This window comes from Biomphalaria glabrata, chromosome 6 (genome assembly GCF_947242115.1).
Source record: "Biomphalaria glabrata chromosome 6, xgBioGlab47.1, whole genome shotgun sequence".
In the NCBI taxonomy this organism is placed as follows: domain Eukaryota; kingdom Metazoa; phylum Mollusca; class Gastropoda; family Planorbidae; genus Biomphalaria; species Biomphalaria glabrata.
Window position 1 is genome coordinate 2,611,605 of NC_074716.1, and position 21,474 is coordinate 2,633,078.

At 39.3% G+C, this 21,474-nt stretch overlaps 1 protein-coding gene across 3 annotated transcripts in view; it reads right to left on the minus strand.

The window, feature by feature from the left end:
- LOC106052839 (USP6 N-terminal-like protein) overlaps nt 1–20,484 on the minus strand; it is a 72,717-nt gene extending 52,233 nt beyond the window's left edge. Inside the window, exons 1-2 of one of the 3 annotated variants that reach the window (XM_056032837.1) lie at nt 20,433–20,484; nt 16,931–17,034 (exon numbers count right to left, since the gene is read on the minus strand). In XM_056032837.1, the coding sequence (XP_055888812.1) occupies nt 16,931–16,934 (4 nt within the window). In that variant the 5' untranslated portion in view covers nt 16,935–17,034; nt 20,433–20,484. Of the gene's footprint in view, nt 1–16,930; nt 17,035–20,305 lie in introns of all 3 variants that reach the window. The other 2 variants (XM_056032838.1, XM_056032839.1) reach the window with 2 other exon arrangements.
- Nucleotides 20,485–21,474: the final 990 nt, after the last annotated feature.

Sequence of the window (21,474 nt, forward strand, 5' to 3'; positions counted from 1 at the left end):
GGCAAGACAATTAAGAGATGGATATACATCAAACAGCCAAGGCCATTCAATGAACATGCAAGGCCATTCAATGAACATTCAAGGCCATTCAATGAGCATTCAAGGTCATTCAGTGGCCATCCAAGGTCGTTTAGTGACGAAGCAAGGTCATTTAGTGAAGAGGCAAGATCATTCACTAAATAAACAGACACAATTGTTCAATGCCGAGACATCAAGAAACAAATATGCCTCATTATAAAACATATGTTTCTGTCTTCAAGAAACTAATATAAATTGAAACTCCTACCTTCTGCCATGATGACATACGAAACTTTTAAAATTAGTTTTTTGTTTTACTAATGATTATTAAAAAAAATTATTAAAAAAAAATTAAGAAATAAAATATTTTTTTTGACACCCAAAGAGTTACTTCGCAGTTGTAGTTAAGTAAAGATTGTTAGATGAGTGCTCTACAAGACCGTAGTCCCTACCCTGATGACCAAAAGAGTCAGACAGAGTGCATGGTATCAGTTGTATCGGTTTAACATTCTACCGGTCATGTCAAAGTGGAGAATGTGATAGAAGGCTTGGAGACACTAAAGACAGACCTTACCGAATACCGGCCTCACTGTAACACTGAAATCATGCGATCTGTGCATTCAAGCACTCCGGAGGAATTCCCGTCGTCTCAGTGAGACGTCTCCATGAAAACGTGTAGTAGGGGACCCCCGGGACAGAGGCACGGTGCGCCACACATGGTGCGACCCATACAAGTAAATGGCCACTATCGTTGTGGAACCCTCAGACTGGACTTTTGGGTGAAGAGCTCCTGGTCCACGCCTGGTCGGTGGATACAATCCTTTCTAACGATCAATCAGTACTTTTTCTTAATTGGTCAGTCGGTCCACTCCTTCAATATACATATGCCTTGTTTAAACACAGGCTAACACTACTGGGTCACTTCAAACATACAAACTGATTATATGAGACAATGAAAGGGTACTTCTAAACGTATTGATTAGATTTAGATCAATTCGAGTGAACAATAGATTACAACATCTATGTTGGTTAAACTGGCAGATTCATGCTACTGTGTATCCGCGCGAGACCAATCATAACAGAAGGCCTCAACACTGACCTGCAACGTCACAGCCTATGGGCAGTTGTAGAGTACAGCTAGTTGTCACGTCGTACAGACTTGTGGTGCGGCAAAGAGCTACTGGTCTAAACTACCCACAGGTTGTGACGTTGCAGGTCAGCGCACAGGCCCTCTGTAACGATAGGTCGCGACCCAATCCAACGAGAATATAATCCTGAGCTATTACTATGTCCACTCATAGCTCACTAGCACACACACACACAATGTTTCATTGTCAGACTACAAACACACACACAAACTGTTTCTTGTCAAATACCACACATACACCGTTTCACTGTCAAACACCACAGACACACACACACACACACACAGACACACAAATTGTTTCTTCCCAACAATATTCAAACAGACATGTCCCCATGATCTGGTCAACGTGACCCATCACCTCCCCAGACGTCAACTATCCCTTAGTACGTTCATGTGAGTTGACCAGCTAGGAGCAGATCACCTTGACCATGAACAATCGAATACCAGTCAATAGACGGCTTCTTATGTAGCGGTCAAACAAAGGTAATCCTTGAAGTATAGATGCACTCTTTAGTGTCAATAAATAGCCTCTTATGTACCACTCAAACAAAACAATATAATCCCTGAACAATAGTTTCCTTTTAGTGTTTCAATAATTGAAAATATTCTTGTGCTAAAATTCATCTTTAAATGGCGACTACAATTCAGACCAGGGACCTATGAAATAATTTTTAAAAGTGTATTCAAATATAGTCAACGTTTCTTTTGTCAAGGCTACCGTTATAAAAACGTAATTGAGCTTGCCATCATTGTATTCAGGGCTATGTTTTCAAGCCCATACATAAAAGCTTGCCTTAGAACTTGAGAACTGCTGACCATCACCGCGTCACGTACTTCAGAGATTTTTTGGTTGTGTGCAATTGTAAGAACATTATTGTTTACTTGAAATACAATCTGTAGAAAACAAAAAAACTTTGAGAACGGATTCAGCCCCACCCCCCTCCCTGTCCGCTTTTCGTCTGTCGTCTGCTCCTCAGTGTTAGACATGATTCATACTCAATCCAAGGCGCGGCTCAAATCAGTGGTCTGTCATCATCGATCACAGGACCATCTGGCGCAGATATCTGGACATTTTTAGTCGGACTACAGTTCGATCTTGGCAACTTTTGACAGCAGAAATGAACGCTGGCTCCTCCTACCCCCCCCCCCTTTTCTCGAGCGCATCTCAACGAGTTATCGAGCGGACAGCCAGACAATGAGGCCAGGAAGTAAGAACAGTTCGTCTGACAGTTGGTCCTACAACTAGTACACCAAGTCCTGTAGGACAGTGTCCTTAAAACACCAGTGTACAAATATAACATATATATATATAAGACAACGAAGGCCCAACCTGAGAGTACCAATGCATGAAGTAATATACTAGAATGTGACTAGATAATTTTAAAAAATCAATCAATCAATCAAGTAATGGTCCTAGTTTAGTGAAATTTGGAGCTTGCTATGATCCACAGTGTTCCCACAGCTCAAAACACGCACACACTCTTGAACTCTTTATCTCCGTAAATATTTACCATATTCTGGTGGAATCAACGCTGGTATCGTCAGTTAGGAGAGAAAGCGTTAAAGGCTAGGAAACACAAATAACTCTATAGTTAGTTGTGAATAGCTTAGAAGTAGGGGTGCCGCGGCTGACTGGGACGCCCTTGAGTCCACCCAACTCGAAGATCCGACATACACTGGGGAAGCGGGGCGGTTGGTCGTTGTGCTGGCCACATAACACCCTTGATAACCGTCGGCCACAGAAACAGATGAGATTTTACATCGTCTGCCCATGAAGATCGAAAGGTCTAAAATGGGTACCTTTCCCCTTTATAACTAGTAACTGACCATCAATTATAGTACCACACATCACAATTCTTCATATGTGTATAGCGAAGTTGGAATACTAGAGGAGTTAGTCAGGGTCAATATAATTCTAGTCATTCCGGTGTCCTGAACAAACACATAGGACTGTTGACAACACGCCATCAAGCCATTCAATGGAATGTGTGTGTCCTCAACAAGTCTACTTTCACTAGCACGGTACAGCACGGTGTGACGGTCACATGACGCACTGGACGTGATTTCAAATTCAAAGCAACCAACTTTTTTTTTATTTTCAAAGCTAGAGAGCGTGCGCGCGTGTGTGTGTGTGTGGTTGGGGGCGGTGGCTACGATCGCGTGGAGATACCGAAGCCCACAATCTCACCATCACGCTGACACACTCCAAAGCTAATTAGTTAATGGACCATACCAACATTGCAGTCGCTACCTATCAGCAAGTGTTTGGAGACTTTTTTTTTTAAAACTACCTTGTGACTAGAAAGTGCGTGAAAGTTCGACCCGCGCTCACGTCGTGCTGAACTGCTCAGTAACGACACTGCCAAGACCTACATATCATTCCTTCTAAATTGGTTAATTTTTTGCTTTATCGCCAGGCCACCAAACACACACTTTTATTTATGCATTGTTCTCGCCTTCCTGTTTGTCGAGGAGAAAGTGCCCCGTAAAAGGCACAGTCAAAATAATGACTAACCGCAGGATATGTACAGAACACAAAGGTGCGGCCATGTTATGTAGACTGGTTGGTATGGAATCAATATCCACATTCAGCATTGATTTGTCAACCTGAACTACTTTGCATAGTACAGCTCCTGGTAGAGAGAGAGAGTATGCACAACTGAGCCCTGACTATAAGCTCCAGAGCTGGCCCAGGCTGCCAATGATCCTTACTGTCATATTTATTTCATTTATTTGTGGCTATTATTTTTTTTCAGAGCGCATCTTTTATGCTTATAATATGTTCAGTGCGCTATGGTCAAATCTTTTTTGTGGACCAGAAAAGGGGGGGGGGATATCTGGGAGAAGGTCTTCCGTGCTACCTTTAGGCGCTAAGCAAACACAACTCTGCTGAGTCGGGATTCGAACTCGATCCCCCCCGTTGTTTGGTGGTCAAGCGGTTTGGTCTCTCAGCCACACGTCCCACTAATGAGGAATGAGAAACAAACGATCAATTCCTAATAGTTCTTTCCCACGTCCAGCAGTCCAAAGCGCAGATAATGCTTTTGTGTTTCAAGAACAGACTTGTTAACGAGGCTGTTGTGTGTGTGTGTGTATGTTCCGGGGGCCTGCTGGCCTTAGTTTGGATATTATTGATCTACTTGATTTAGATCTACGTCAAACATGGAGAATGTTCCCTTCACATTTTTAAATTTTAAGTGTGAAAATGGGTATACCCGTTCAGCCGATATACTCATAGCCAATATAAACTACTGTGAAAACGGGTTTACCCGATTTGTTAAACGTTTCGTTCTTTGATAGAGATACTCAGATACAATTAGTTACTTTTTGTCTATTTTTAGGGCCATCCGGTTGTGGGAGGGACATTAAACATGCACTACGGTCTCCGCCATTATCTAAGGAACATTTATGCTAAGTTTTATCAAGATTGGTGAAACGGTTTTGATTTTTATTGGGGACATACATACATACAGATATACATCCATACACACGCCTTACTTTCTGCTTTATATATTAGATATAATGACATATCAGAGATAAGCGTTTGATATAGGATTTCGAAATGAAACAAAGAAAGATCGATCTAGAAACGTTAGACATAGAGCAGATCTGAAACAGAATCTGACAACTATAGTGGTAAACAACTCCTGAGCTGCTACGCTATCACCAAGTCATTAGATTTACTTTTATTTGTTTTTGCAAAGCAAACATTACCCATAATACCCCTTCTGTACGCGTAGTGAACTAAAAACTGGTGCATAAATTAAAGGGCCATGTGTAAACAATGATGGTCTTATCTTCTGCAAGCAAGGCGCGCCCCCTATCATCTATTTACCTAAGATGAGTTATGGCCCTTTGAGTTTATTGTGTTCTGTAAAATGTTTCTGGAGGGAAAAAAAAAGACATAGTCGGCATCAATTAAACTGATACGACAGTGTTTCTCAAACTTTTACCTGTTACACCCCCATACCCAATTTAAAAAAAAAACCTCTTAGAACCTCTAAGGCGCACATTTTCCCGGCTTTCTTTGCATTTATATTTACAGTATGTTTGAATTCCACATTTACTTAATGAAGCTCATTGACATCAGTTCAGTTAGCTTTTATCTTTCGTTTCGGAGAACGTGTCTCCTTGAAAATGTTGAAATGTTTTGCATACTTCATACAATTTGGGGAGAGGCAGCATTCAACCTCTATCCAGCTTTCCATGCGGGTTCAGGGTGGAGCCCCAACGCCAAGCATTTCATGCGTTCTGAACTTCAGAATGTCACCCCCCCCCCCACACCGGCATCCTGAACGCAATTTTTCTCACAGTACTAAGGGTGCATGTTTTAAAAAAATGTAATTTCAAAGGGGGTGGTACGGACCGATACACTTACACAAGATACACAAGAATGAAGCAGCTCTGGTTAATACTATTTTTGTGTGTGTGTGCAAAGGGTCATTCCAGATATATATAATACACATGCAACGAGCGTGATCGTCATTGTATTAAGTCAGAAGTCTTGGAGTTGACCAACTTTCTTTTATCTTCTTGTTGTTATGTAATAGTCGACAGCAGAACGATGAACAACGGTCGGGAGAAATTCGACTGTTATGACGTAAAACAAAAAAAGTCGATAATCGCTTTTTTTAAAATACTTTCTTCAAAAAATTTTAGAGTATTGCAGACGTCTCTTACTCAAATGATTTTTTTTTTTTTGAAGGTCCAACTCGGACAATAAAATAACTTTTTTTTTTTTTAAAAGCATTGCTATTTTAATTGGACAAACGCAGACGGCGAAAAGAAAATCTAAATCGACCACATGCGAACAATGGTTATTCTTGCCCTGGATGTGGCTAAATATGTAGGTCACAGCTGGGGCTGCGCAGCCACGGGAAATACTGCATTCCTCACTAATCTTCGGACTATAAGAAAAGCCTTAATATATACACAAATTTATAGCTACAATTAAAATACATTTTTGTTTTTATCTTTTTGAAAAGTAAATTGACCGGCCACGACCTTGCCCCACTCCCCGGGTCAGGACGTTGCGGGCTCCACAGTTTGAGAAACGCTGAACCATGACATAAGTTATCTCCCTTTACTGCACTGACCTGCATACAGAACTCTCCTCTGTCGGGAGGTGATCGTGTCTACAATGATAGTAAGCAATAACACACACACACGCACATGATATACAGCTATAAATGATTGTCTGTTCGTATTGAAGTCACGTAACAATGAGTTCCAGTGTTTGGGTCCCACCGATGAGGGGAGCGCCACACAAGGCTGTGGTTATGCTCACAGCGAGTCCAATCTGTCGAACATATCGGGGGGGCCAGTTGCTTGAGACAACACAGGAGGAAACAGATGCAATAGAGAGGAACAAAGAATGCAATAGAAGGTGGCTCTACTTTAACAAAGTCAGAAATCATCAGGTCCAGTTAGTACTGAGTGCACATCAGGTCCAGTTAGTACTGAGTGCACATCAGGTCCAGTTAGTACTGAGTGCATATCAGGTCCAGTTAGTACTGAGTGCATTGACATCATCAGGTCCAGTTAGTACTTAGTGCACATCAGGTCCAGAAAGTACTTAGTGCACATCAGGTCCAGAAAGTACTGAGTGCATTGACATCATCAGGTCCAGAAAGTACTGAGTGCATTGACATCATCAGGTCAAGTTAGTACTTAGTGCACATCAAGTCCAGAAAGTACTGAGTGCATCGGCATCATCAGGTCCAGAAAGTACTGAGTGCATTGACATCACCAGGTCCAGTTAGTACTGAGTGCACAGATATCAGGTTACGTCAGTACTGAATTAGTGCACACACATCAGGTCCAGAAAGTACTGAGTGCATTGAAATCACCAGGTCCAGTTAGTACTGAGTGCACAGATATCAGGTTACGTCAGTACTGAATTAGTGTACACACATCAGGTCCAGAAAGTACTGAGTGCATTGAAATCATCAGGTCCAGTTAAAACTTAGTGCACAGATAGGTTACGTCAGAAGACTTGGATACTCGGCTTAATACTAACAAAACATGGAACACGTGACCTAAATACTTCTTTTAGGGCAGACGATGGTGTACTATACAGTATTAAAACAATAATGGCCAAGTCAATTAACTGAGTGCGGCCGCGCCCCCATGCAGGATTTAGCAGAGTTTGGCCCAAAAGGTGAACACAGAGAGATACGGAGAGAGATGACCCGAGACATAATCTCTAACACCCTCGTGGTTCAAGTAGTTTGACCTTTGACATAATCTCGGTACTCACGAATCAATGACGCCATTACGAGGGCCCTGAGAATCTTCACCTCGCGGAAGTAGATCTTTAAGAACCGTACTCTCATTGTTTTAACAGCCTAAGTTTCATTAGTCATTAATGGATGAATCAACAGCGCAGTCTGGACAAACAAGATGGCTGGGAACGTTAGGCTCAATGAGCAGGCGCCATTACAACAGTCAAGCGTGTTTCAAAAAGTTAATTCTCAGACGTGTGAATGTGGGACGCGCTTTTGACGCTTACTCAATAACCCTTCCTTCTCTTTCCACTTGGCAACGCCCCTGGTTTTACCGTCCTTTTCTTCTTCCTGATAGCGAAGATACTCTCACGTATTATTATCATCCTTAAATGTTTGTGTTTGAAGAGCCATTCGTAGAGATCATTGTTTTTTGGGGGGAAGGAAGTAAGCAAGTAGACTCTCTAATGGTCCCACACACTTCACGTCTGCCCAATGACCTGATCAGTGTGGGGAATGAGTTTCAAGCCAAGTGACATCCACTTGTTCTCTCGGTCTTGTATTGGTGAACACCTCTGCTCGTGGGATGGGGGAATGTAGGGGGGAGGGGAGGGAGGACACAAAGAAATCGAGCAGGCAAAGATTCATAGGTGACTTTCTAAGTACACTCGGACACAGAGATGGGCTAACAGGAGAATGGGGGAGGGAGAAAGAGAGAATAAGCAAAGCAAAAAAATAATTTAAAAAATCACTAAATCTCTCACAAGGGAAATCTCTCAGTACTTTTCCGCATAACCAACAATTAATTAATCACCGCAAATTCATTAACTTATTGTTTTATTTTTTATATTGGTTCATGCGTTTCCATCGACAATGAATAATTGTGTCAAAGTTTCAACTTGAGACGAGAATAGAAAAAGGGAGAGAACTAACATATATATATATATATATATATATATATATATATATATAGTTCGTCCATCGTGGTGCGGTGATGACCACTTTGTCATCCAGGGGGCTGAGGGCTTTGCACTGGGGTTTTATGCCTCCTCATGTGGCTGGTGAGACCCATGTGAGCCCGGAATGTTCGGCCGCACACTGGGCAGGTTATTTCAGCTGGAGCTAGTGTCGTGGGCCTTGCTTTTCTTTTCTGGCGTTTTTCTTCTGCCAGCATTGTTCTTTTTTCCTCAGCAACCTGTGCGCCAGTTCTCACAGCGCGATGCCAAGATGCTCTGTCATGTGCCTCTGTCTCCCAGGTGCCTGGGTCTATGCTAAACGCCTTCAGAGAAACTTTGAGGGTGTCCCTGAAGCGCTTTCTTTGACCACCTTGCGAGCGCTTTCCTTCGCTTAGTTGGCCATACAAGAGTCGTTTAGGGATGCGGTGGTCTTCCATTCTGTAGATGTGACCTGCCCATCGCAGCTGGGACTGCATCAGGATTGTGTGGATGCTTTGCAGACACGCTCTTCGAAGGACTTCTGTATCTGGTATTTTGTCTTGCCATTTGACATTTAGTATTTTTCTCAGACATGTCATGTGGAAGTGGTTTAGTTTCTTTGCATGTTTACTGTACACTGTCCATGTTTCTGAGGCATAGTGCAATGTAGGGAGGATGACGGCTCTATAGACCCCTAGCTTGGTGTTTGTGGTGATACCCCGTCTGTTCCAGACATTTGTAGACAGTCTGCCGTAGGATGCACTGGCCTTGGCGATACGCAGGTCGATTTCACTATCGATTTTTCCATTTCTGGAGAGTGTGCTGCCAAGATATGTGAATTTGTCCACTGCGTTTATAACCTGTCCATTTATAGTAATGCTTGGATCCGAGTAGGCTTTCCCAGGAGCAGGTAGATATAAGACTTCAGTCTTGTTCGTATTGATGGTAAGGCCAAAGTCTGAGCATGCTCTTGAGAAGTCACTGACGATGCTCTGCAGATCGTTTTCAGAGCAGGCATTTAGGGCACAGTCGTCAGCAAATAGCAAGTCTCTGATTACTGCTGCGTTTGTTTTTGTTTTTGCTTTAAGCCGCCTCGGGTTGAATAGGCCAACATCAAATCTGTATGATATATTTATGCGTTGTTTTCTCTATTTGTGAATGCATCTGTCAGCATAGCGGAGAACATGATACTGAACAGTGTAGGTGCTAGGACACAGCTTTGTTTTACCCCGTTTGATACTTCGAAGGGCTCTGATGGTTCTCCACTTTCTTGGACACGAGCCTTCATGCCATCATGAAATAGTCTCACCATGGTTATGAATTTTTGTGGACAGCCATACTTTGATATGATCTTCCAGAGTCCTTCTCTGCTAACAGTGTCGAATGCCTTTGTTAAGTCGACATATATTGAGAACAGGTCAGCAACAACTAACATACAAGACCAAGGGAGAGGGAGTTTATGTAATAAGTTGAGGAGAGTTTCCCCCCTTTCATACCTTGCGATCTATGGGGCAGATGATGGTCAGGTCACACGTTTATACGGCCAGCGGTTAACGAGCAGGGGGGGTCATGTGGCCAGCACGACGACCAACCGCCTCTACTTCCCCCCAACTAAAGTCAGGTGTACATTAGAGTTGGGTGGGGACTTGGGGCGCCTTAAAAAAATGCATAGTGAGAGAAAGCCAGGGGTTTTAAAAAAAAGGGGGGGGGGAGAAACATATAAATGGACAGCGCCAAATAGATTGACAAACATACACGGACACAGCATAGACATAAAACCTGGACATACTAGATAAACTTGGACAAAGACTATTATACGCGGCTAAGAATCACAAAGGAAAAGCTGGTTTGGTAAAGTACTTTTGGTTGTCGAGGGCGATAGTTGAACACCAAGGGAAGGCCGGGGTTTGAAACACTGAATTTGATTTCATTGTTCAAGTCTATATCTGATCAATCGTAATACCTTCGTCACATGATGACCACAGAAGCAAGACTCCCGCCACTTGTTGAGCGTGATGTAAGTGAACGTCTCAGTGTAGCGCACCAACATTGAACCTTACAGACCACGGCAAAGGTCAAAGAAACGGACGAACTAAAATGACCTTTCAAAGAAGCAAACCTCAACAGAAACTTATTTTTCTTTCTTGACTTGGTGAGGGAGACCGAGAGGAGGGCGGGAAGGGTTTACTTTGTCTGGCCTGTAGTGTACTCTCGCTAAGCTCCGTAGTAGTCTAGGTGTGAGCATCACAGTGAGCTGCAGGCGTCGTCGCTAGAGGGAGACAATCTTTCTAAAATTCCTTCGTCATTCTGCATGAGCAATATGAAATTATTTAATCTAGCTCAGCCCCACTAGATCATAGACTTAGTCACCTTAGCTCAGCTCCAATATATCATAGATTTTGTCACCTTAGCTCAACTCCACTAGATCAGAGACTTTGTCACATTAGCTCAACTCCGCTATATCATAGACTTTGTCACCTTAGCTTAACCCCACTAGATCGTAGACTTTGTCACCTTAGCTCAGCCCCAATCGATCAAAGACTTAGTCACCTTAGCTCAACTCCACTAGATCATAGACTTTGTCACCTTAGCTCAGCCCCACTAGATCATAGACTTTGTCACCTTAGCTCAACTCCACCAGATCATAGACTTTGTCACCTTAGCTCAGCCCCACTAGATCATAGACTTTGTCACCTTAGCTCAGCCCCAATCGATCAAAGACTTAGTCACCTTAGCTCAACTCCACTAGATCAAAGACTTTGTCACCTTAGCTCAACTCCACTAGATCATAGACTTTGTCACCTTAGCTCAACTCTACTAGATCATAGATTTTGTCACCTTAGCTCAACTCCTCCACTAGATCATAGACTTTGTCACCTTAGCTCAACTCCACTATATCATAGACTGTCACCTTAGCTCAACTCCACTAGATCATAGACTTTGTCACCTTAGCTCAGCCCCACTGACTTTTCATCTTAGTTCAACTCCACTAGATCATAGACTTATCACCTTAGCTCAGCTCCACTAGATCATAGACTTGTCACAGAGACGCCAAACTTATTTTGGTTTTCTGTTCCTCTACAGTTAGAATTATTTCCAAACTGTGAGACATGCACCAGTGTGTAGGTATAACAATCTACCTTGACCAAGACAAGAGACACCAAGTAAGTGGCTGTGACTGTCCAACTTGACCATTCACTATCAGGATAACATCAAGGACAATGTCTATAGTTACACATCCCAGGAACCCAATCACACACATAGTACAACTACGCACTTGAAACAAACAATGCCATCAACTACACACGCACAATTAGTAAGAGACTGAGAGACAGCAATGGAAATACTACACACATTGTCTCGCCACGGATAATTAGTTGTCAGCTCTAGACTTCTACAGAGGATAAAATCAAATCAAGATTAAAAGAAAAGGAAAAAAAAAAAGAGCTGAAATTATAAACAATGAAACACAATGTCAAAGTCAGACACACCAGAGAACAAGAGACAGACACACCAGAGAACAAGAGACAGACACACCAGAGAACAAGAGACAGACACACCAGCGAACAAGAGACAGACACACCAGAGAACAAGAGACAGACACACCAGAGAACAAGAGACAGACACACCAGAGAACAAGAGACACACCAGAGAACAAGAGACAGGCACACCAGAGAACTAGAGACATGCACACCAGAGAACAAGAGACAGACACGCCAGAGCACAAGAGTCAGACACACCAGAGAACAAGAGACAGACACACCAGAGAACAAGAGACAGGCACACCAGAGAACAAGAGACAGGCACACCAGAGAACAAGAGACAGGCACACCAGAGAACAAGAGACAGGCACACCAGAGAACAAGAGACAGACACACCAGAGCACAAGAGTCAGACACACCAGAGCACAAGAGACAGACACACCAGAGAACAAGAGACAGGCACACCAGAGAACAAGAGACACCGTCTCCTTATTTAAATTCCTTACGTTAAGTCCCACTATGAATAACAGGAGACCCCAATCATGCTGGAGACGGAGGCACCTCCCTCCTCCGGGAAGTAAGAGTTAGTAAAGACAGCTGATGACGAGTCTGATCAATAAAGCGAGGTCTGCTTTTTCCCCTCTTCAGCTGGCGCTCCGAGGCACTGTCTCTGCATAACCAGATACGAATCTATAACACAAAGCTTCAGTCGGCCCTTCTGTACGGTACGGAGACATGGAGAGTCACTAAAACATATATATGGAAAAACTCCGGACCTCTATTAATAAATGCCTAAGTGGATATTGAGAATTAGGTGGCCGGATAATCACAGTCAACTTGTGGGAGAGAGAATCAGGCAAAAACCCACAGCTCAAGATAGCAAAAAGCGAAAGTGGAGCTGGATAGGCCAGACCCTGCAAAAAAAAAAAAAAAAAAAACAGCGACCAATGTTGCAAGGCAGGCACTTGATTGGAATCTGCAAGGAAAGTGGGCAGACCCACGCAAACCTGGAACAGGTCAGTCATCGGTGAAGCTGAGGGTACTGACATGACATGGGAGCAGATGAAGAAAGCTGCTCAGAACGAGTTCGGTGGAGGGGTGTGGTTGCGGCCCCTTGGAGTTGGCAAGATTAAGTCAAGTTATATTCAAATACAATGAGACCGGATCTTGCTTGAATAGGATATCATCATTGAAAAATGTAAAACATTACTGACCAGCCCGTCTTGGACAAGTTGAACCTATGACATTCACATTATTAGTGCAATGCTCTATCAACTCGGCTGATAGTTTCTGAATTATAGAGACGTCTGAGTTTTTACTAACTTTTTCCTTACACCCAACTTCGACCCAGAAGTAGGAATTTCAAAATGATTAAAAAAAAAATTATAAAAAATATTTATTTTTAATCAAAGATTATATGAAGTGAAGTTTATCAATTAGTTTGGATCAGTCACGTATTTAAGTGTGTAATAGATCTATCACAATAACAAATCAGTGCGATTAAAAATATTTTTACTAATTAGTTTTTGTTTTGTTTTTTTTGTAGTTTAGCACTATTTCATGCTTTTAGCTTTCTCACTACACAACGATGCTATCCCTTGTCTGGGCCGATTGGGAAAATTGGGGGGGGGGGGGGGGGGGGGGGAAAGAGAGAGAAAGAAAGGGAATAGCTGGGGAGAGGGGGGGGGGGTACCAAAATCATTTTTCAATGCATTCGTTTAATAAAAAGGGAGATCACTAGCCTCCTCAAGTCGTGACTCTAGCCTCCTCAAGTCTTGACTCTAACCTCCTCAAGTCGGTTGCTACTGAGGTGTGTATGAAATAAAAGATTTGTTTCAAACTTACTTTAAAGCGGTGACCTATGAAAGGGACTGTTTCAGCTTATACCACCACCTCAGTCAAGTAACATTTCTTCCCCTTGTTTGAGATACCAATAATTAATTAACTAATTAAGATAAGATAAGATAATTTTATTGATCCAATCAAATGGAAATTCAGTTTGACTGCAATTGACAACATCAGCGTAACTACTGTACAATAACAGTAAAACAAATGCTGATTATTTTTTTATTCTTGTGTTGTCTGGTAAGAGAAATAATTGTAAAAACTTCTGCTTAATCCAAGATTGGGTGTCTAAAAATAACATGTACAAGATTTTTACCAGACAGACACACAGACAGAGTAAGTTCATTTGATATAAGCTTTGTAAAAAAGAAATCATAAGTTTTAATATTACTAATCCATAAAAATTATTTGTAGTTAAGTCTAGGTGAAACCCCCTTCCTTAACAAGCTAATCAAGTGTTGGGGAAAAGAATTATTCCATGCACAAAAAATAAAACACACAAAGATATGACAGGTTTAAATCTCTGCTAAATAAGACATTTCAGATCTCAAAGAAATGTAATACACAAGAAAACTCTCTCATGTAGTAGAAAGCCACAGAGTGGGGACAAAATCAAATTTAAAACTGCTAAAATATTCAAAACCAAGTCGCACTTTAAAGTGTTGGCTGACCACAGTGGCATCACACTTTATTCTCCCACACTTGAGTAATTAGCTGGAACGGGTTGCCTGAATCAGCCAGGAAAACCAACCACAGAGTTGAGGTCATTGATTAACATGCATGACTAGAAGGACACATGACATGTCTGGGACGTAATTATCTTCTCTTTTTTTTGAAGTAACCTCTGTACGTAAGAAAATTCACCCACCAGCTGAAGACACTCAAGCTATGTTTGTAAAATGTTTTACATGTTTCGGATGTGCCTTCAGAGTTGAAGATAGTTTACTTCCTAGTCCAAACCTCCCGCAGGACAACGGGAGCGGGCAGGGTTTGAACCCGAGACCATCGATAAATCCGAACGACAGTCAAGCGCACAAACCGCACGACCAGGCAGCCATATCTCATCCTGGTCTCTCCCCCCCCCCACACACACAAATTTTTTCACACCTTAATTGCCTGAATGATTTTTTGTTTTATTTGTACAACCCCATCATGCAAGCAAAAGTTATTTCTATTTCACTGCAGTAGTAACAACAAAATGGATTGGTTATAAGAATAGATAGAACTTTCCCCAACAGAGACCAGGGTCCAGGGTGACACACTTTCTGAGTCCAACAGTGTCTGACAGGTTGGAGAGATGATACAAGACACTAAAAAAAAAAAAAAAACAGACACAAGAACTCTTTTGTTCCTTTGGCAATGAAAGAAAATTAAATCATTGAACAAGCTGTAACTTCCTGCTGTAAATGTCACATGCAATGTTGAAGTAATACTGGGCTGTGTGCTATTGGACTACAAGTTGTTTGCTCTAATCATGTATTGTTTTTCGTAATACACAATTGTAAAGTAAATTTCCTCACTGATGATAAAAGATTATTATTATTTAGATCTATCCTTACAGGGCCGGTCCTACAGATTGCGGGGCCCTATGCGAAACGGATTGCGCGGGGCCTATTCTGGGTTGTCATTATAATGATAATTAGTGAAAATTAAGATTTTGAAAATAAATTTGTCTTTACATTTTATTCATACTTTACTTAGTACAAAATCACTTGTTAAATTAACTTAACGAGCCATCTACGGTAGATAGTACATTTTCTAACAAAAACAACAATAAGTTAAAATGGTTTAATTTTATCATTTACAACCAGAATTCGCGCGGGGCCTACTGCGGCCGCTTAGGTTGCAGTGGCCTAGGACAGGCCCTGTACCCTTACCAACCCCCACAACAAACATTTTTCAATTTAAATAAAAACAAAATAAAGGTAAATTTAAGAATGGAATTTTTAAAAATTAAAAAAAAAATAAATAAATAACTGATCAACACTGAAAGTTTCTTCCCGCAATTGCCATTACTTCTAGTGACACGAGTGGTTTACATCATAATGTAAAGATGATAAAACTTGTGTTAGAAGCAAACTGAATTCTCACCCTTCATTTACTTTTAGCTGCCTTTTGATTTATGTTTACCACTAGTCAAGTGAGGAAATAGATTTCAATAGACATCCATGGCCATTGTTTCAATGGTATCATTGAGTCAAGAGGCACATGACTGTTTACACACTAGAAACGTTTTCTTGCTCACAATTACCTCCCTGAGTGAAAAAAGAGGAACACTCAAAATCACTTACGAGAGAGAAAACTTATGAGATGTTTGAAACAACCAACAACACATCTCTATCTTTATGGATGTAAGAGACTAAATTACACAGTACTAAGTTATTTGGTTGGATCTAACACCAGTAATGCTATGGTTGGATCAAACAATAGTACTGCTATGGTTGGTTCAAACATCAGTACTGCTATGGTTGGATCCTACAATAGTACTGCTATGGTTGGTTCAAACATCAGTACTGCTATGGTTGGTTCAAACATCAGTACTGCTATGGTTGGATCAAACAATAAAATAGCTATAGTTAGATCCAACAAAAGTACTGTTACGGTTGGATCAAACAATAGTACTGCGAAGGTTGGTTAGAACATCAGTACTGCTATGATTGGATCAAAAAATAGTACTGCTCTGGTTGGTTCAAACATCGCAAGGCTATGGTGGGATCAAACAATAAAATAGCTATAGTTAGATCCAACAGCAGTACTACTATGGTTAGATCCAACAACAGTACTGTTATGGTTGGATCCAGCAATAGAACTTCTATGGTTGGATCAAACAACATTACTGCTATGGTTAGATTTAAACAGTATTGCTTAAAAAGTTGGATCAAACATCTAAAACCAAAAAAAAAAAATTTTTTTTTAAAGCAAAAAAAAATTTAAGAATTATTTTTTTTAAACCAACAGATCTCCATGCATTTCTATATGACTGTCAATTACAGTTTTTAATTCTATTACGTCATTAGTTTTCAGGGCTGATTTTATTAAAACTCATCACCCTTTAAAAAAAAACCTTATATAAGCTTACTTAACCACAACAGAATAGTGTCTCTAGTCAAAGCTAAAAACAGAGACGAATGGTTGACCGTGTGGTGCCCCAACACTCTAACAGACTCAGGGATAGGTGAAGGACAATGGTAAATCAAAGTCTTGCATACAAGGACATTCTTTTGGTGAAATATTTTGACCTTTAACCTTTTTTTTTTAATCTGCTAAAATAAGACTTACTCATTGTGGCAGTATATAGTCCAATCCAATAAGTAAATCACATTGTACTTAGGTTTGTGAATTCACAGTTATCATCCAAATTAGAAAGTTCACATCACAAAAGTCTGAAATAAAAAGCAGGAATATATCTATCTCTTATGTTTATCTAGATGTACATTTTTACTTGGCAATAACAAAAGTATTTCTGCATATTAAGACAAAAAAGGCTCATTTCTAAGTGATATATGTGAAACAACAGCTCTTAGAGATTTTTATCATATTATATATATATATATCCTCCTATGAATGGGACTCGTGTTGATGGAATATTTGTATTTATATAACCTATAATCTTAAATTAATTAATTAATCTTCCCACAATTCAATTAAATTTTATGTTTAAATTAGTCTAACTGATCAAGGTAATAACTTTTGACTAGAACTAAGTTTATAATTTAATGATGTTACAACTGGTCTATTAATCTTTCTTACATAGGCTGAAGTGGATATGATATGAAAAAAAAACATGATTAGGCCTGGCATGATAGTTTAACTTTAAAAAGCGAAAAGCATTAATTTTTATTAGATGAGTGTAGACGTCTAGATTGAATAATCTGCAATATATGTGATCTTGGATCCCCAAATATCCAGAGAAAAAAGCACCAGCACCTAGATCAGACTCTTCAACACCATTGTTAAGCCAATACTACTTAAAGGAGAAGAAACCCGCAGAATCAGCGTCAATACCATGAGAAAAAAAAATAATCCAGGTATACACCAATACCTGCTTTTGTATATTTCTAAATTATGGTTCAGTGTTTTATGTACATTAATGATACTTTACTTTTTAGTCTTCTGTCCTGAAGTGTCTCTAAGTTTAGTGATTTTACTAATGGTGTTACTCTAAATGTGAATATTCTTTTTTTTTTATACATTTTTCAGAGTTCTTATGTTTTCTTGAGCTGATGAGTCCCAAAGAAAAGATTTAGATTTAATAATTAATTTGCAGAATTGCAACAGTAGATCATGAACACAGAAACTTGTCTAGATTTTAGATATCAAATTTAGATTTAAAACTAGATTATCTAAATTTCTAGGCTAGATCATGATTACTTTTGGACATTCGAAAAAAAAATATCTCCTAAAATGTAGATTTATTGACAATCTATTTATACATTTTCTTCTAAAGATGTTCCTGAAAAAATAAGATGATTATGTATCCATGAATTATAATTAGGTATCCATGAATTATATTGTCATGCATATTAATTTTTAGACTTAAAATCTGCTAGAAGGCATTGGTTTTCCTGGCTGATTCAGGCAACCTGTTTCATGCTCTAATGGCAGTAGACTTATAAGGAAAGAAGACTAAGCACTTGTAGGAATATGCTTGTCTGAGTAAATTATTAGGTTCTGTTTTTTTATTATTTTTGTTAAGTTATGGTTTGGTTTAGTTTGTTTGTTTTTTTTTTACATTAATGCTACTTCACATTTTAGTATTCATCCTGAAGTGTCTCTAGATATAGTGATTTTACTAATGGTTTTACTCTAGTTCTGGTCAAATGTGAATATTAAGAGACAAGAAAATTTAATAATGACACAATATGTTCAAGTGCCAGATGTCACGATGTCTTGATTGATATTATGATGGGATACAATGTGTTTTTGAAATTCTAGCTTTGGAATAGTTCTCTTTTAAAACAATTTTAGAAGTCTCAAACAATATCTCCCTTTATTGAGCTACATCTTCCCACCTTTTCTGTAACCATCCAATCTCCTTACACGCACCAGGAATTTCCCAACCTTTACTAAGTTATTTTTAAAGCTGACGTAAATTCCATTTACAACATACACATCTATGACCTTTCGATGCAAATATTCAAACTAAAAATAAACTCGTGCAAAAACTGCTTTATGCTACATGACAAATAAGACAAATAGTTTGATTTTATTGGTCCAAACAAATGGAAATTCATTTTTGTGTTTTATAAACCTCAGTCTGCTCAACATTTGTTCTAGTTTTTAAAAAATATTTTTTATCTTATCTATATCTAGATATAAAAAATAGAAAATCTAGATATATTTATATATCAATTATTTTACTAAACTAATCATAGTTAAATAGACTAGATTTTGTGACAATTTAGTCACTACCCTCTTGATATAAATAACCATACTAGATCTAGATATTTTTATCTAATTAATAACATCCAGATCTAGAATTTAATGGATTATTTTTTATCTCTAGAGTCTAGATCCAGACTATAGTTATAGTTAGATCTATACTATATAATATATATATATATATGACTATATTAACAAATGATCTCTAGACGAGATCCATTCAGACTAGACTCTAATTAGAGTCTCTATTATATTTAGATCTAGATGTCTAATTATTATTTCCAATTCTACTATTCATATCTACAAATCTTATAGTATAGAATCAGTCTAGATTCTAATTAGATATAGATGTCTAGATGGACTAGACTATTATTATAGACTCAACCCAACCAGCAGAGTTTGTAAAATGTTTTACATGTTTCGGATGTTCCTTCAGAGTTGATGATAATTACTTCCAAACCTCCCGCATGACGACGGGGGATAGGAGCGGGCAGTGTTTGAACCCTGGACCATCGATAAACCTGAACGACAGTCCAGCGCACAAACCGCACGACCAGGCAGTCATCCAGAGAGACTGATCATACTGTTACTGTTGTGATGAGAGTCAGACTTACTAGGAATTACTAGTCTATCTAGTAGAATAATCTAGATCTAGATCTAAGTGAAAGTAAGTTGAATAAGTCGTCTAATCTAAGTAGTAGATTCTAGATCTTAGTCTGACTAGAGTGTCACTAGACTCTAGACAGACTGACTAGGCCACTATAGAGTGACTAGATCTAGACTGCAGCTACATGAGCTTGAGTCTAGAGTCACTAGACAGAGTCATCTGAGTGTCAGTACTGTCACTGAGTGTCAGAGAGAGTCTCAGAGAGACAGATGTCAGATTTCTTCTTCTTCTTCATCGTTCTCATTGTTATGTTGGAGTGTTCATATGACTAGACCAATACATGAGATGAACTGCGCAGTGGTTCCATCCAAATCACAAGAAAGATGATGCTTACTATAAGCTATCCCGACAAGATGTCAGATGATACTCGAAATATCTTTTTTCTAGACATTATTATAAATACTATACTATCCCCACTTTAATTACTTTAAATTATTATTTAAAAAGTGACTTAGAAGACTACTTTTAACTTTTCAATCTTTTGACTTTTTGTTAATTAATTAATTTTATTAATGTTTTAGTAAATTTTTGTTTTTTATTAGTTTTACTTAAAATATATTCTAATCTAGATCAAGACCCGTATAAAAAAATTATAAATATCTTACACTCATAAAAAACACCCGCACGAAACTCACAATGTACACAGCTATTGAAATAATCTATTAAAATAATTACAATTAAATAGATCTACAATGTACATTACAAATTCTTCTTACAAGAAGGCTAACTCACCCTAAATTTATTTTTAGCCTAAACAGGAACTTCAAGTCACGTGACTGTGAAGATTAAAAGCCATGCTACAATGTAGTTTAGTATAATTTGATAAATAAGCAAAGACACATGATAGATCTACATTTATAACAATCTCTCTATCTAGATCTAGCTTAATTGTTAAAATTTACAATATACGTAAAGAAGTATGTCTGGATCTAAATGTAAATGGTGCTTTTAACCTATTTCGTTTTTTGTTTCTTTTTTTTTATTATTATAAGGGGACCTTACACATATATGTTTTAAAATTTCCCACTGATGTAAGTTAATTCCCTTTACACCAGTTTTCTGTAGCATCATAGTTCCACACTTTCAAGGAGGACCTCAGAGCAGTGGACACCATTTGAGAAGAGGCTTCAGACATTGCCCTATTGCAGGGGTTCTCAGCCTGTGGATCGCGACCCCCATGGGGGTCGATTGACGATTTGCCAGGGGTCGCCTAAGACCATCAAAAATAAGGATTGTTAATAATAATAATAATAATTATTATTATTATTATTATTATTATATAATAATAATAATAATAATAATCTTTATTATCTTTATTATTAATTATTATTATTTGTCTTACAATTTGTGCATTACACCAAACAAAAAACATTCTTCTATTGCTGTATGTGTGTGTATGGGGGGGGGGGGTCGCGGCAGAGTGGGATATTGTAAAAAGGGGTCGCCGAGCTTAAAAGGTTGAGAACCGATGCCCTATTGAGACAACTTGGCGCCCAAAGTGCTGTACGGTGCTGGAGGATCTAAATTTGCTTGTTTTGTAAAATGTTTCACAAGTTTCGAATGTTCCTTCAGATTAGAAGATAATGACATCCTAGCACAAACCTCCCGCAGGATGACAGGGGTTGGCAGCGGAATGAGTTCGATCCCAGGACTACCGAAACCACCGAATGACGGTCCAGAGCGCATACCCTACGACCAGGAAGCAATCTTAAGTAAGGTGATGGATTTACCTAATCCTCATCCAAATAGGCCATTAGGTGCACATTGAAATGTC